At 41.3% G+C, this 15,745-nt stretch overlaps 1 protein-coding gene across 1 annotated transcript in view; it reads right to left on the bottom strand.

The window, feature by feature from the left end:
- GABRA5 (gamma-aminobutyric acid type A receptor subunit alpha5) overlaps positions 1-15,745 on the bottom strand; it is an 80,941-nt gene that overhangs the window by 63,721 nt on the left and 1,475 nt on the right. The window contains exons 3-5 of the mRNA XM_059418490.1: positions 4,616-4,737; positions 2,716-2,783; positions 2,385-2,605 (exon numbers count right to left, since the gene is read on the bottom strand). Of these exons, the coding sequence (XP_059274473.1) occupies positions 2,385-2,605; positions 2,716-2,783; positions 4,616-4,737 (411 nt within the window). The remainder of the gene's footprint in view (positions 1-2,384; positions 2,606-2,715; positions 2,784-4,615; positions 4,738-15,745) is intronic.

The following is a 15,745-nucleotide window of genomic DNA, read 5'->3' as shown; positions in this document are numbered from 1 at the left end:
TAAGCCTCTCACTCTTAGTTTTGGCTCAGGTCATGATCTCAGGGTCACGAGATCAAGCTCTGTTGCCGGGTGTGGAGCCTACTTAAGAGTCTCTCTCTCCTCTTCCTCCCACCTTCCCCCGCATATTCATGCTCTCTCTTAAAAAAAAAAAAAAAAGTAAAAACTTAGTTTTAGTTGGAAAATGTGAATTTTTTAGATTCCTTTAAATGATTGGTATCACAAGTAACATATTAATAGAAATCTCTGTACCTAAAGCTTAGTCTATATTCTTACTTATTCCCTTAATATGGATGTTACGTGGGAATTACCGCATCAAGGTATACCATTGTTTTTGTAAGGCTTGACAGGAGTGACCCAAATGCTAAACAGAAAGGCTCTAACACTGACAGGGTGGGGCAGCTGGGACACCAACGGCTGTGTGATTCGTCCTATCACACTGTCTTTGCTACGTCAGTAGGTAAAATGGTATCAAATTATAGCTATAGTTCTATCACATAAAGTTCATAACCCTTTCAAGTGAAACTACGTGCACTTTCCAAATGTATATGACTGAAAGAGAAAACTCATTATCAACTTCGCAAATCATTAGCATACATCCTCTGCATAAACAAGGACAAGTTACTGCTGACAAGCTGCTCTGGTTCTCATCATCTTCCTTTTGGGCATAATATTTGACAAGAATAAGAAACAAAGCTAGGATATGTCTAGTAATGCTGTGTCCTTCAATTTTCAAGTGTGGTGGATTAAACAAGAAAATTGGTTATACCTGAATTCAAATTCCCAATGCTTTTCTCACTAGCTGTATGATCTTGGGCTGATTACCAAATCTCTCAGAGCCTCATTCTCTTTGTTGGTTAATGCAAACGATATCACATAGTGGCCAGGCTGTTTGGGAAGTTGCCAGGTATATAGACACTCAGTAAGAGGACCCTCTGCTATCCCTTCCCCTTCTAAACAAGGGGCCTACCTAGCCCTGGCCAAGCAATCATGCACCAAGGTTAAAGCATCCCACTGTCTTGGGCCTAATTACACTTGCTCAGTGTTAGAAACTAGATGTGAATCAAGGTCAATAATCTGTGAGGATCAGGAGCAGGCTCACATGGGGTCCCCACATTAATGGCATCCAATCATTCATCCCACCCAGCATCTTCTAAGACCTGGGACTCTCCACACCTGGTCTCTGTTCACAAGGCTGAACAAAGTGCCCTTGGATTCACTGCATAGACTGACTCTCTTTAAAAAGAATGATGTCCAAGGACTAATTTTCTACACTTGAGATATTTCGTAGCTTTTCCACATACTTCTCTCCATGGAGAACAGGCTGCCCCATGGCACTGATGTTCACAATTTATGTTTCCATTCATGGTCAAAACATGTTCAAGATCAATGTAGGGAAAAGAAGAGTGAAAAATAGTGCAAAATGCTGAGGTGTGTATTATAGGATCATTTATCAGAATCCTTATGGGGCTGTTACAAGAAAAGTCGAGATCTATTGTCAAATAGGTTTGGGGCACAATATGTCAAAACATTCCTCGGAACATATGTTAGGGCATGAACCTCAGAAGATGCAGCATCAGTGTTATTTCCACTATGATTATTTCTTTCAAACATCGTTTATTGTAAAGAACTATAAGTTTGATGGAGAGAGAAATTCCAATAATGTTTATATAAATACATGTTGTTTCTTTTTAAAAATTTAACTTAGATTTAGTGCTTTTTTAATTTTTTAATTAAAATTTTTTTTTTTTTTTTTTTAAATACTTAGGCCCACCATGGAACCGAAAAGCTATAAAGGAGCCTTTCTCGCCAGTCGATGTATTGATTTACTCGAAGGCAATGAATATTTAGAATTTAAAAATGACTACTGATCATTTTAAATTAGAAATACTAGAATTTAACCTCGGTATTGGAATGTTTTCAAAACATGTGAGAAACGGGCTTTTTAAAAATTTATAGGGTGCACAGCTTCAATAAAAACAATTCTCCTTGAAGAGAATTTTCCCTAACTTACATCATCTACGTCACTGTTCCAAAGACGCTTTCTATCTGGAGCCAACAAGTACAGATAGCAAACACACGGGCCTACTGCAACTCAGGGAAATAATCTGCATGGACATCAGTACGGACAGGTGAAAAGGCAAAAACTATCGCAAACGTGCAGGTGCTCACACACACAAAACAATATTTGTACCCATTAAGCTGTAGGATCCCCCAAGGGTAGGACAGGCGGCGGCAAGGACCCCGCGCTGCACCCCTGGCCAGGCACTGTTGGCAGCCCCACCTCTGCTGCTTTGTGCCCGCTTTGTGCGCACTGCGTGCGCGGCTGCCCTGGGCCCTATGTGCGCGCTGCGCTGTGCCGTCTCCCGGCAGCTGCAGGTACTCACCGCATGGTGTAGAGCAGCGTGCCGTCGTCCTCCAGCCTCAGCAGCTTGTTGGGTGTAGTCATGTTGTGGGCGATGGACTTTTTCCCGTTGTGGAAGAATGTGTCTGGGGTCCAGATTTTGCTGGCAAGAAGATTGTTGAGAGGGAGGCGCTGCATGGGCCCTTTGAACCGAAGCCTTTCATCCTTCCAGCTTTGTCGGAAAAACACATCTATGGTATATTCCTAACGCAAAGGAAGGCAACCGGGTGACCTGTCAGTAGAGAAGGCCCTTTGGGGAGTTGTTTCAGTGCTTATTTAGAATGCTCTGGGCGGGGCCATGCACTGGGACCTACCATTTCTGTGTCGGATACCGGGCCGAAGCTGGTGACGTAGATGTCCGTCCTCACTTGAGTGATTCGTTCTGAAACACAGACACAGGTTCTTGCCTGGGCACGGAGCTCCCACGGATCCGCCCATCACAGCGTCGTTATGTCCTTAACCTAGGAACCAATCTCACTCTTGGCAATCACAGGGCTTTAATAATGCGTTTGTTGAATTTGGAAAAAACACCAAAGGAAGCCAAACTGCTCCAAACTACAGTAGGAAAATAAAATGCCCATCGTGTAAGGAAAGAGTGTTGGCTCTCATTGTACTTCTTGTCCGGTGAAGATCAGTCAGGAACAGAGAAGAAAGGGGCCCTGGCTATGGGACCTGGGGTGGCCTTTAGTTTTCCTCCTCCTTAAGCCTGGAACAGTACTCCCAATCTCACATTGTGTAACCCGCTATCCCACACCTTTTAAAAGGGTTAGGCAGTTCTGATGAGGGGATTAAGATCTGAAAGAATGTCAGCTCCAGACTACAGCAGTGGGTGGTTTTGGAAAAGGCTGTACGAGAACATGTCCACAGTGTAGCTTGGGACAGGACTGCTTGAGAAGACCCATCTCACCTTATGTTGCATTTTGAATTGTTTAGAAATTTCTATCATGACAGACTATTGTATCAGTTACAATTATTGAAATTTATAGAGCAATAAAAGTAGCTAATAATATTGAGGGTGAAAAGTGTGTGCTCCCTGGGCATCACCCAGGCCCTGTGGTCATGAATGGGGACTGTTAACAGTATACTACAGTTCACTATAAATACTGCCATGCCATTGGTAGCATTGCTGAGTCACAGCTAGGGGGCTGGCGGGGTGACGAGGGGCACCTTTTTCTCTGGACATCTCCCTGCATGGTAATCATAGATGTGCATGGTGTGTAGTTATGTATGTGCAGGTGTTAGCATGATGTGTGTACTTTTGATGCCCACTGAGATGCCAGCCCCAGTAGTCAGCCCCTTTGGCTCTCTGTGGTGTTCTCAGGATCCTGTACCACAGAAGTGTGCCACATACTGGGTGGAGGAGAAAATACTGTATAGCAGCAACTCACTGGATCGCTGCATACTTTGATCCTTGTGGATGTGGTCAAAGAGACAGGGGCTTCTGGACATAAGAGGCCCAGGGGCGTAAGTCAGACGGTGGAGTAAGACGGTGTCAAGGAGGCTTTGTGGACTTTTCCTGCCCAAAATGTAGTGAATGGCAATTCATGCTTTAAGTGAATCTCCCTGTTAAAAATGCAATAATGGAAAAGAACTTTTTCCTCTAAGAATGTAGTTGCTAGAGGGTCTCTAACTTACCTAATGGAGCAAGTTCAAATGCACCACATCTAAATCAGCTACAGCCAAGGGCACTGCATACGCCTGGAGACAGCACATGAGACTCAGCACAAAATTAAGCTGTTCTAATTGTGCCCTGAAAACATCTTTTGCTCACCACTTATTTTTATCAACTTCCATGGGGTTAAAGTAAATACAATTATTATGGTCCTAGTGAAAAAATTAAACATAATATATGAAGATATAAAGAGCAATTGCATTAAACAATGGATTGTGGAAAGGATTTGCAAAAAGGATTTGCATCAATATGAGAGTAGGAAGTTGATTATGCATTATTTCTTAGCATAAGGTAATTCTGGCTTTAGTAACACAGAGGAACTGTTTCCTCCCTAAGTGAAGCAGAATGGGTAGATTATCTGAAGAAAAGGGAGTTTGCAGAGAAACCACATCCTCCAGCTTTTTGTACCTGGGGAATGACAACAAAGAATACTGGGAGCCTTTGCAACAACCATCAGTGCAAACTCCTGGCAAGGAAGCTCTTGAACGAATGGTCTGCATCGGCCAAGTTTAGTGGGCTGCAGCAGAGGAGAACCTACTCACCTCCAAGGCCAGGCCGCAGTCTATTGTCATAGCCATCCAAAAGCCCATCCAAGATCCTGGTAAATATTGTGATGTTGTCATTGGTCTCATCTTTTACTGAACTGGTTGGCATCTGTGAAAAGCTTTTTAACAGAGAAGCAAGAATTCAAACGTGCATTAAATATTTTTTACAAATTCTTCTCAAAATACAGAAACCAGAAAACGATAGGGCAACTTGCCTTGGAGGGAGGGCACCTGAAAAACATCTCCTCTATTAATTTAGGCTATTGTTTTTCACAGACAAGCCTTAATTCTGGACTTTCCGTAGAGTGTGCTGGTTCTGGGCTGGTCACCCATCAACAGAACATGATGCTCAAAACCATCTCTGCCTGATTCTGAGGCACAGTTTCTATTAGGATTATAGACATTTTTAAAACTTAGACTAGCAGTGCCTAATCCACTCTTAGGAGAGTTCAGATGTTTGGTTTAAACACAGAAAAAATGAGTTTTCATATTGTTAATGAATCACCTGTAATGAGCAGTGGAGTGTGGAAAAGATGTTCAAAATGATGCAATTCGAAAGACTGGTGGGCCCAAATTTCACTGCATCCCTAATTGGGAGCATTTGTGCCATGAGCAGAATGCCAGAATTAGAGCATATGGTGACAGAAACAATCAAGTTTTTGAAATGTCTCTGGGCTTCCTCACTCATCGGCACTGCTTGTTGCTGGCACATTCAGCTCCAGCCAAGGCACATGACCCAGGGTACATGAATTACAAAGACCGGACTGAAAACCCACCTCAGGGTTTACTCAGCATCACCTCAGATCAGGGACTCAGGGAGCACAGTATTCTGAATGACCCAGCATATCAGACTTAGAGCAAAACCCCAAGAAGAGTAGGCTAAACCTTCAAAGAAAAACCTAGAACAGTCCTGGATTTTCCAATTCAGTGCATTTATCCAGGTTCCAAACACTTGTGTGGATGATCTGGAGCAGATGGAAATGAGAAACTGCCTCAAGCAGACATGGGCAAACTGAGGAAATTATTTGGGAGGGAAAGAAAACCCTAAGTCTAGAAGAAGGTAATACAGCTCGAGAACATGGATTCCACCACAGGTTTCTATGGTTGCTTTCAAATGTTGCAAAAAAGCAAGATGTTTGGAATTACCAAGACCTCGACCTACACATATAGCTTGGCTTTGGATAGAACTTATGTTACTGAAAGCCAGCTGTGGGTCCCAGGAAGTTAGCACCCTGGGCACTTGGGAGAAGAACAGGAGATCCCTGGGATTTCCCTGAAGTGTCTCTTACAGTGCCCCAGCTCTACTAATGGTGATTCCTTGGCCATAAATTCTCTGAAATGAGAGTAAGACCAACCATCAGCAGTTGGATGTTGAGGGCAGAATCGATGTATGCTTGCCCCACCCAGTTCTTGAAACTCGGTCATTTGTATTGATTGCATCTAAACAGATCAATTCTTTGCTGCTTTCAAGCTATTCCCTCTTGAATGAGAGAGTATAAAGTTCTTTTGATCTAATTTTCACATCACCATTAAGCATACAGTTGAAACTCTAACAAGTTAAAATTCAGTCCTGTTCATATGCAGCCCACAGACTTTTTTTTTTTTACTCTGTGACTTAGTGTTTGAAAATATCAAATTCCCTTCCTCTTACATCCACCATAGTTTCACTCTTGAGAATGATGAAAACTTCAGCCTCACAGACCTAATACCAGTGGTAACAGGCCTTACTACTGTCCCCTGGGTCTGGAAGAGAAAGAAACAGTGACATTTTGTACTTGCCCAATTGAGTAAACTGCTCAAACTAAATCTGTCCTCACTGTCCACTTCTTATGGTGGTCATAACTCTTATCAACAAGTTTGATTATTTAATTCTAGGCCATGTCTAACTGTCTGGGTTGGGGAGGGGCGCTTCACTGGCTCTTTAACTTAGCATGGAGGGGAGAACATGCACAGTAGCAGAGAAAGCAGATCACTTCTTTGTGCAATCTAAAAAAAAACTTGCAGAAATAGTAGGATGGCAGTTAGCAGGGGTTACGGGTGGGGAATTCTGGGGATGCCAGTCAAAGAATACGAACTTGTAACTAGAAGATGCAAGTTCTGGAGATCTAATGCACAGTATAGTGATTACAGTCACTTACTATATTATAAACTTCAAAACTGCCAAAAGATTCTCTTAAATGTTCTAGCCACAAAAAAGAAAGGATTTTTAAAAAAATTTTTTCATTAGACAGAGAGAACACAAGCTGGGGGAGCAGCAGGCAGAGGGAGAGGGAGAAGCAGGCTCCCTGCCCAGAAGGGGCTTGATCCTAGGGCCCTAAGATCATGACCTGAGCTGAAGGCAGGCACTTAACTAACTGAGCCACCCAGGAGCCTCTGAAGAAATGATAATTATGAGAAATGATGGAGGTGTTAGCTAAGGCTACAGTGGTAATCCTTTTGCAATATATACATGTATCAAATCAACACATTATATGATCAGTTATATCTCAATTTTTAATTAAAAAATAAAAATATCACTATGAATCAGAAAAAGAGAAAAGAAAAAGTATATCAGGGGTGTGGATGGGCTTCTCTAAAAGCTATGCAATGGAACTCCATCCAACTTGAAGTTCTGGGCCATTCAGGGACTTCTGATGAAGTCAGAATGAGAACCTCAAGAAATCTGGTCCACAAATGGATTTAACAGAGTGTTTAAGAAAAGGAAATATGAGCATCCTCAGAAAGAGTAAACTCCTGGCAGTTGTGTAAATTTCTCACCCTTCCTTGTTGTCTTACTACTTCTTCAGGGCATTTGATTCTGGACTCCTGCACTAACTTCTTTCTGATTTCTAGGCCTAGAGATGTAGCTTTAATCAATCCAGGAGAAACAAGAACCAGTATTTTTTTTTTTTTTTTAAGGTCCCCAAGTGATGCTCGTGTGCAGCCCTGGTGGCTCTAGGCCTATCTAGATTAGAAATGGAAAGGCTGCTCTTTAAGCCAACAGCCAGAGTGATTCTACATGACTTCATAGAGCTTCTCTCCCCCGTTATGTCTTCAAGAGGCTATATGATTAGGCTCAGTGTTTATTCCACCAGCTCAGCTCAACAATGTATTTTGGAAGGTCAACCACTTAATTATCTTGTACTGTGGTGAGTACTGGGTATATGAAGATGACAAAGATAGTATTCCCAACCTGCAGGACACAGCTGTGTTCTAAAAGAATCAGTCACATTCACAGAGTATTTCAACAGAACATGGTAAGTGTAGGGATCTATAGGATGCACAAGACATTCTAGGAACCTAAAGGAAAGAGACAGAGCTCTGTCCAGGGCTACCAGAAAGGAGAACTGACCTGCTCTCAAGTCAAAGAAGGGGATGTTGAAGGGGTTGTGAGCAGTGGACTTGGGAAAGAAAACAATGATGCTTGTAGAGGTTAAGAAAGATCTTTGGTGGAGAGACAGCATACATTAAACCATAAAGGACTTCACATGCCATGCTGCACTCCTAGAGTTAGTCCTGAAGGTAGTGGGAGCTTTAAAGCATTTAAACAGGTGCACTTTATTTCCCTCTGGCCCTTTGGCGCTTTGTGGATGATGGACTTGGCAAAGGCAAGGCCAGAGGCATAGAGGCCAGTTACTCAGGCCATGTCAGTGGTGACAGAGGCAACAAGGTTTCTGAGGGCGGATATAAGGAAGAGTCTGAGTACAACAGGAAAGGGAATCCCAAGCAGACTATCCCCCAAATTAGCCAGTTATCACACAGAGTTAACCCTGCAGTAGAATCCACACATTACTCTGAAAGGGGAATTGTATCATTAGTTCAGTCTCAGAGTAAGTTTCTTTTTGAGGAACTATGAAAGATTTTACTCTAACATAACTTTATCTATATATCTACCAGTATTATAATTTCTAATGATAATAACGATAATAATAAGAATATGCTGCAGATTCCAGCTTTAAAGGTATTTCATCAGGTGATGCCTGAGGGTGTCTTATTTTGGCACTTAAAAGAGTACAAGGTCAACAGTTATGTCATCATTTCTGGGGTTTAGAAAAACCTGTTGAGAACTGTTCCACAAATGTTGCTACTGAAGGCAAGGTGTGACATATTTCTTTATGATGTTATCTCCGCTTATGTTGATAGCCATTTTTGATTTACATTAAATGGGATCAATAATGGCAATGAACTTACTTTGGGAACTGAACTAGATTGCTTTTAAGTGGCAGCTTCTCTGTCTTCTTAAATTGCATTTCTACATTTTTTTCTCCATTATTTAATTACTTCTGAGAAATAGATCTTCAGATTATTTGCTTGTCACTTTCACCTTATTAAATAAATACCTCTAAGTGGCACCATTTTGTGATGTTTTCCTGAAATTTCCATTGCACCCTACTTTAACCATTTCAAAAACTACGTAAAAGAAAATAACAAACATGGTAGACACTAGCTAGACAATGAAAGGCAATTCCAAGTTTCCCAATAAGAGGCATCCCCTCTTGTGGTGGAACCATGGACTTGAAATGTGTCTCATGTGCACAAAGTCATGGCCATGAAATTATGCCAGAACTCTTAGCTTGTCCCCACTGCCATTGGTTTCACTCTCCACTCCTATCAGCTCCCTACACAGTTCTCTAGCTTACCCCTGCTTGCACCTTTCATGTAGCCTCAACTCTTATCCCTATCACTATAGCCCTGGTCAGAATCCTATAGCCTACAAGGTAAAACACAGGTCTCCCTTCTTGCAGGCCACACTCCCTTCATCTAATCCTACCCACATTTCCCTAGACTCTCCCCAATCACACTGGATGCCCTAAATATGTGATTATGCTGCACATAAACCATCCTGTGTTGATCTCACATAGTTTTCTCTCCCTTCCCAATCATTCCCATCAGTAATGACATCTGCTGCAATGTAACAGGTCTTTAAAACATCTCTCATTCACCTCATATTCCTTCCAGTTATTGTTTCATTCTTTGCCCCTCTTCTCAAAACTCACTTAAGAGTTGTCTACGCTGGAGGGGCACATCAGTGGCTCAGTGGGTTAAAACCTCTGCCTTTGGCTCAGGTCATGATCCCAGGGTCCTGGAATTGAGCTCCGAATCGGGATCTCTGCTCAGCAGGGAGCCTGCTTCCCCCTATCTCTCTGCCTGCCTCTCTGCCTACTTGTGATCTCTGTCTGTCAAATAAATTAAAAAAAAAAAAAGAAGAGTTGTCTACACTAGAAACCTCTGCTGCCTCTCCTCCCTTCTCTTGGACCCACTCCAGTCTGTGCATTCCAATGAAGCCTCTCATCTGGAGGCTACTGAACACTGTCAAATCCAACAATCAAATCTCAGTCCTCATCCGACCATGTCTCCCTTCTCACAACATTTTCTCCACCAGGTCTTGGGATGCTGCTCTCTTTGTTCTTCCTATCTTCACTGGCATCCTCCTCTTGCTTGCCCTTACCCCCTTACCTTCCTAAATTTAGACAGGGCACAGTCTAGGTAACTTTACTTGGTTTACAGTCAATCCTAAATGATCTCATCCAGTCTAGTGGCTTTAAATATCCGCCATAGATGAAAGACTTGCAATTCATGTTTCCAGGCCCAGGCTTTTTCTGACCTCTGGACTTTTATGTCCAATAGCCTGTCTGGACCCTTGGATATCTAACAGGGCTTAACACATCTATAGCTGCACTCATGATTTTTGCTAGAACTTTTTCTCCTGCTGTCTTCTCTAGCTCAATAGTAGGCAATTGAACGTGTCGTGTTCTTAGGTCAAATACCTGGGGGTAAGGGGTATCATCCTTGACTCCTTTCTTTCATCAACCCATCAACAAATCATTCCTTCCCTGTGCTGCTGTATTCTCTCAAATGCCATCTCTGCTCCTTCCTCTACTAACCACCCCCACCCCAGATTTTATTCTATCCTCCACTCAGCAGCTAGAGCAATCTTTAAACTTTAAGTCACATTATTGTCACATCTCAATTGGGTCATACTTCACTCCTACTTAAAACCCCTCGAAGACCCTCTATGACCTATAACAGCCAACTACTCTTCTTGGTACTACCTAGCATGTCCTATAAGGGTTTTCATGATCTGACCCTCTCCTCTCCCCACTGCCTTTCTGATTAAGCCTCCTACCTACCCCCCTTCCTTATACTGCTTTCATTGCCCCTTCCATGCCAAGCATGCCAGTGCATTCACTGCTCTGCTCACCTTTCAACCTTCTCTACACAGCCCTGCCCATGCCCTCACTGCCTTTAGATGTTTCCTAAGTCATCTGTCTCTAGCACATTCACTGTCTCTTACTCTGTTTCTTCATGGCAATTGTGTCCCAACTGAATGTATTTGTTCACTGCACAGGAGAATGTACCCTGAAGGCAGGCAATCTCTGCCCACTGCAGGATCTTAGCACCTAGAACAGTGCCTGGCACATTGATGCAGCAGTAAGGCATTGTTCTCTGTGATGCTCACACCCTAATCCCAGACTGTGACTGTAGATGTGCTACTTTACATGGCAAGGGAAACTCTGCAGACATGATTAAGGTTACTGACTTTGCCATGCTCTGGCCCTAGGCCCAGCACCATGCTTACCCTGTAGGTCTTAGTAAACCTTGGGTGCCTCCTGGTCCCAACATCTAAAAAGATAGCTAGCCTATACTCAGCACCCCCCCCCAACCTGGCCTTGTTTCAGCATTTAGCATACATTCGGCAACGTATTCTCCATATCAGCCCTGTGACGTGGGATCCATTAATAACTCCACTTTGAGATTAGGAAACTGAGTTGCAGGCAGGTTTAGAAATTCCTCCGCAGCCACACAGCAAGTGTGCAGCAACAGAGATCAGAAGTACCTGACTGCTCTCTGTCAAAGTGATACCTAACACTATTATATACTTGACAGGGGTCCTAAAACAGGAGCCAATTCGATTGAAGAGTATTGGCCCAATTTTTTTTGTTTGTTAAAATTGAAAATGATCTGGTTCTGGATTTAATATATTTTTAGGTTTGCTTTTTGATCTTGAAATGAATTGTTAAATAAATACAAATAAAACAGAGTATTCAACGAACCACTGAAGCCTGTTTCCTGGCATATCTTTCTTTCCCTCATATGATCACTTCTCTATAATATTTTATTTCATAGGAGATATTTTGTGTTTGATTTTACTTGAGCAGTGGTAGACACACTATCTTTAGAACAGTGTTATTTGAGTTCTAGATTAGAATATTCTTTTGTTTCCAATGTATAGATTTCCACCCCCGTTCTTTCCCTTTAGACTGCAATCAACATATCAGGACATTTTGGAGAAGGTCCCACAATGGAGAGGACTGGTCCAGGTCCTGATCTCTGATATGGATCCTGATTCTGCCACTTTCCCATGAAATTCAGACACATTTCCCTATGCTCGTCAGCCTGAACTCTTTTCATCTACAAAAGGAGTTTTTAAAAAAAATTTTTTGTAGTAGGAAATTAAATAGCACATTTTTTGAAATGGCCTTCCAGAAATGAAGGAGATATACCCATATAAACACTGTTAATTACTGTTGCTACCAACAGAGTTCTAAGATTTCTTTTTACCTTTGATTCTAATATTTTCCTCTAAAATTTCACACCAGTTAAAATATGCATGTTATGCAATTGCACCTTTGTAAAAATCCAAAAGCCCACAATCTCCTTCTCCCCTTGAACCCAGCCAGTGACTCATCTTGGAGCTGATCGCCAGACCGGGTCGGCTGGGTCGGTGCTGGCCGACTGTCCTTCTAAGCTTTACTTAGCTCACTGCCTGTTGGCATGATGAACATGCTAAAAGTTTCCTCTCTAAAGCACGTGATTGGAAAGTATTTTCTTTTGGTACCTTAAAATATATATATATATATATATATATATATATATATATATTGGGTATTTATTACTCTGTAGCAAAGTCCTAGTCACCTAAAAATTTTGCTATGCACAAGAACTACCCTTCTGATCTCTGGCTATCCCTGGGGCCTCCGCTTAGATATCCAACCTCCTGCAAGTGTCCCAACTGCTTAGGTGATGCTTCCATGTGTTTTGATAATTGTTACAATGACCGTTTGTCCTGTGCCTCATGAACCTGCAGCCTCAGTGCAGAAAGAACTTGCCATCTGGGGATTCATAAGAGAAAACATGCCATTTAAAAAGACATTGTGAGTACTTGAATGATTCAGAGAGAATGTACTTTCTGCTCCAGTTAAAAGAAAAGAACCGTCCTTGAGAACGTGTATGAGAAAGCTCTCTTCATGAAACCAAAGGTCCAGGTTAGCATACTTAGGTAGACAAATAAAGAATAACTTTTTTCATGTTCATAAGTTACTCCTACAATAATCTCCTTTTAATTGCAAATGATAAAAGTTGGTTTCTAAAGTATATTTAAATTGTAGTTCCCATGTAATAAAATGCTAATGCAGTTTTTGTTTTCCAATAGATAAACCCCTAAAATATATTTAATACAAATAAATGAATGAAAATAAATTTTACCTTATTATTAAGTTGATAATCCTCAAATTTATCTTATAATTATCACTGGTCTGTCAAGTCTGATAAACTGTGATTTTTCAAATGATAATAAATTAATTCCAGTTTAAATTTAATATTATGTATTTGGACATTACATTGAGTCAAATATCGTTTCTGTGCTAGTTTTTCGATACTGTGTTCTTCTGATTACTGGTCTTGTTAAAATAATTACAATGCTTCAAATAATACCATGTCTCTGAATGTGACATAGCATAAGACTGACAGTCAAATAAGGCCTCTGTCCCATTATATGTTTGACTCATTCTCTGTTATATAACTTAAAACTAATAAAAGAATTATAAAGGCTATTGAAAATGAGCTGCTGGTGACTCTGATCAAATCAGGAGAAGCAAAAGAAAGAATACTCATATATTTTCAAAGCAGTTTCACATTAATTATCTTACATAATCACCAAATATCTTTTACTTATCACATTTGTAAATTTTCTGATTGCCCAAATCCACATACTTGTCACAAACGCTAAGTATATGCACAAAAGCTCACATTTGCCTTTTTTCCTTTTGTTCCCTGACTGGTCTTCTGTTACCCTCTTTGCTCTCCACCAGTTATCTTGTTTCTTTTATACATCTGCAGAAGTCAGTATTTCTCTTGTCCCGAAATGTTCAAATTTAGGGCCTTCATGCTGCCCCTTTCATCTTTCTCTGAAACCTAATCAAACAAATGCGTTCTTTAGGGGGAAAAGACAGAGCTTCCATCACTCTTTTTCTCCCCCTAATCTCAGAACAGAGAACTCTCTCTACCCCAATGCAGAGAATGCCTTCCAGAATTGCATTCCCCCCCTCTATAGATTGGTCTGACTCAGACCAGCCCAGCAAGCTCCGTGTAGCCAAGGACCACCAGGGCTGAATCACGGAAGAGTGCTGAGTAGGAAATCTTGGCTTCCTGTCTGGGTTAGCGCTCCCTCTCTCTTACCTTCCCAGACTGTAAGACTGCGCTAATAAATGTTTAGCTCATAAGGTTCCTCCTAGGATTTACCTAAAGCAGATAACATAACAATAGGTGTTCCATATTGCATAGCTGTTATTTTGTCAAGATTTTAAGCCAAATGAGTGCTATGAAACTTTCTTTGCAATTTAACAAAGTTAATTCCTAAGTACATTAAAAGTACAAGCAAGTGAGAGGAGCCTTGTATAAGAAGGCTCCTGTATAAGAAGGAAAATCAATAGAAACTTATGCTCCCAGATGTTAAAATGGCTTTTGTGGCTGGCCAGGGTTTTTGAAACCCACCCTTTCACTTTCCTGGTGACCCCACTTCACTGAATACAACTGGACACACAGGGTCACAAGTTAAAAGCACTGAGGGAACCTGATATAAAAATCAACTTATAAAAATATCTTCTAATAGAAAATATTTAAAACAGTTAAAGCCAAATGTGTTCACTATAGGAAAATTTATACAGCATAATCAGAAAGAATGTAAACACCCCAAATTAGAGAAGTAGCAGATGATGAAGCATTCATGCAGTGTAATAATATTCATCCATTTTTAAATCATATATTTTAAAGAAACTGTAATAACAAAAAAAGCATGAAAAAAGCACAGCACAAAACTGAAGGTGCAATATCATCCCAACTGTATAAAAATATGCATAGAGGCAAATGAAAGAAGACACCAAAATATAAAAGATGATTGTTTCTGTATGGTGGAATTAAGGACATTTTCTTTTTTTATGTGATATTCTGTGTCTCACAGACTTTCTGCAGTTGGTAGGCATTGTTTCAGGATGGACTGTTGAGCATAAAACTAAAATTCAAAACTTCTCTCACGGCTAATTCTATGGGGAGGTTGAAGTGTCCTATGCCACTTGTACAGTATTAGCTTCTGGAAACTAGCAATTATCTCTCTATTTTGAAGTTGACCCCTGAAAGCCACCAAATTAAATAAGAAAGCATAGCTGCGTCTAATATCTAGTCTCCATATATGCACATGACTTCATACTTCAGACTGACAGCCACCAGGGAGTGTAGAAACTTCATGCCTACAGAATGCAAATTCACGATAATAGATTGGACCAAAATCTTAAAAAGAAAATGTTTCCAATCCTAGCACACTCTTCACCTCTGAAATATTGCTAAATACATGTGGTATGTCAGTAAACATACTAACTACCTCATGTCTTAACTTGGAAATGTGAATTCTATGTATGAGTTCACTTACAACATTTTCATTCAGGAGAACACCCGGAACACCACAGTTGATAGGATTTGACAGCTGGGAGAAACTTTGGAAAGGAAAAGTTTCATTGAACAGATAAGGAAACTGAAGACAGGATAGGGGAGATGTCAAGTCAAGACGACCAGCAAGGCAAGAATAACAATGAATACTCTGTCCCAAGGGAATACTCTGCCTGTGCATATCAGCATGCTCGGGCTGCCGTCCAGACAATGCTGAGGGACGAGCATGCCCCTGGCTGCCCTGGATTACAGTCCCAGTGTGGGCATTTACCAGCCATGGCAACTGCGAATGGTCACAGTTTCTCTCTTCTGCAGAGACCTGGAAAGGTCAGAAGAGCAGAAAATGACCACAGGACAGAGAATGTTATGTACCTGGGAGGGTCCTCCCTACTGGCCAGAGAGAAGGGGTCTCTGGGTGGTAAGAAA

The sequence above is a fragment of the Mustela nigripes genome, chromosome 13 (genome assembly GCF_022355385.1).
Source record: "Mustela nigripes isolate SB6536 chromosome 13, MUSNIG.SB6536, whole genome shotgun sequence".
NCBI lineage: Eukaryota > Metazoa > Chordata > Mammalia > Carnivora > Mustelidae > Mustela > Mustela nigripes.
This window is presented reverse-complemented; position numbering and strand designations above follow the sequence as displayed.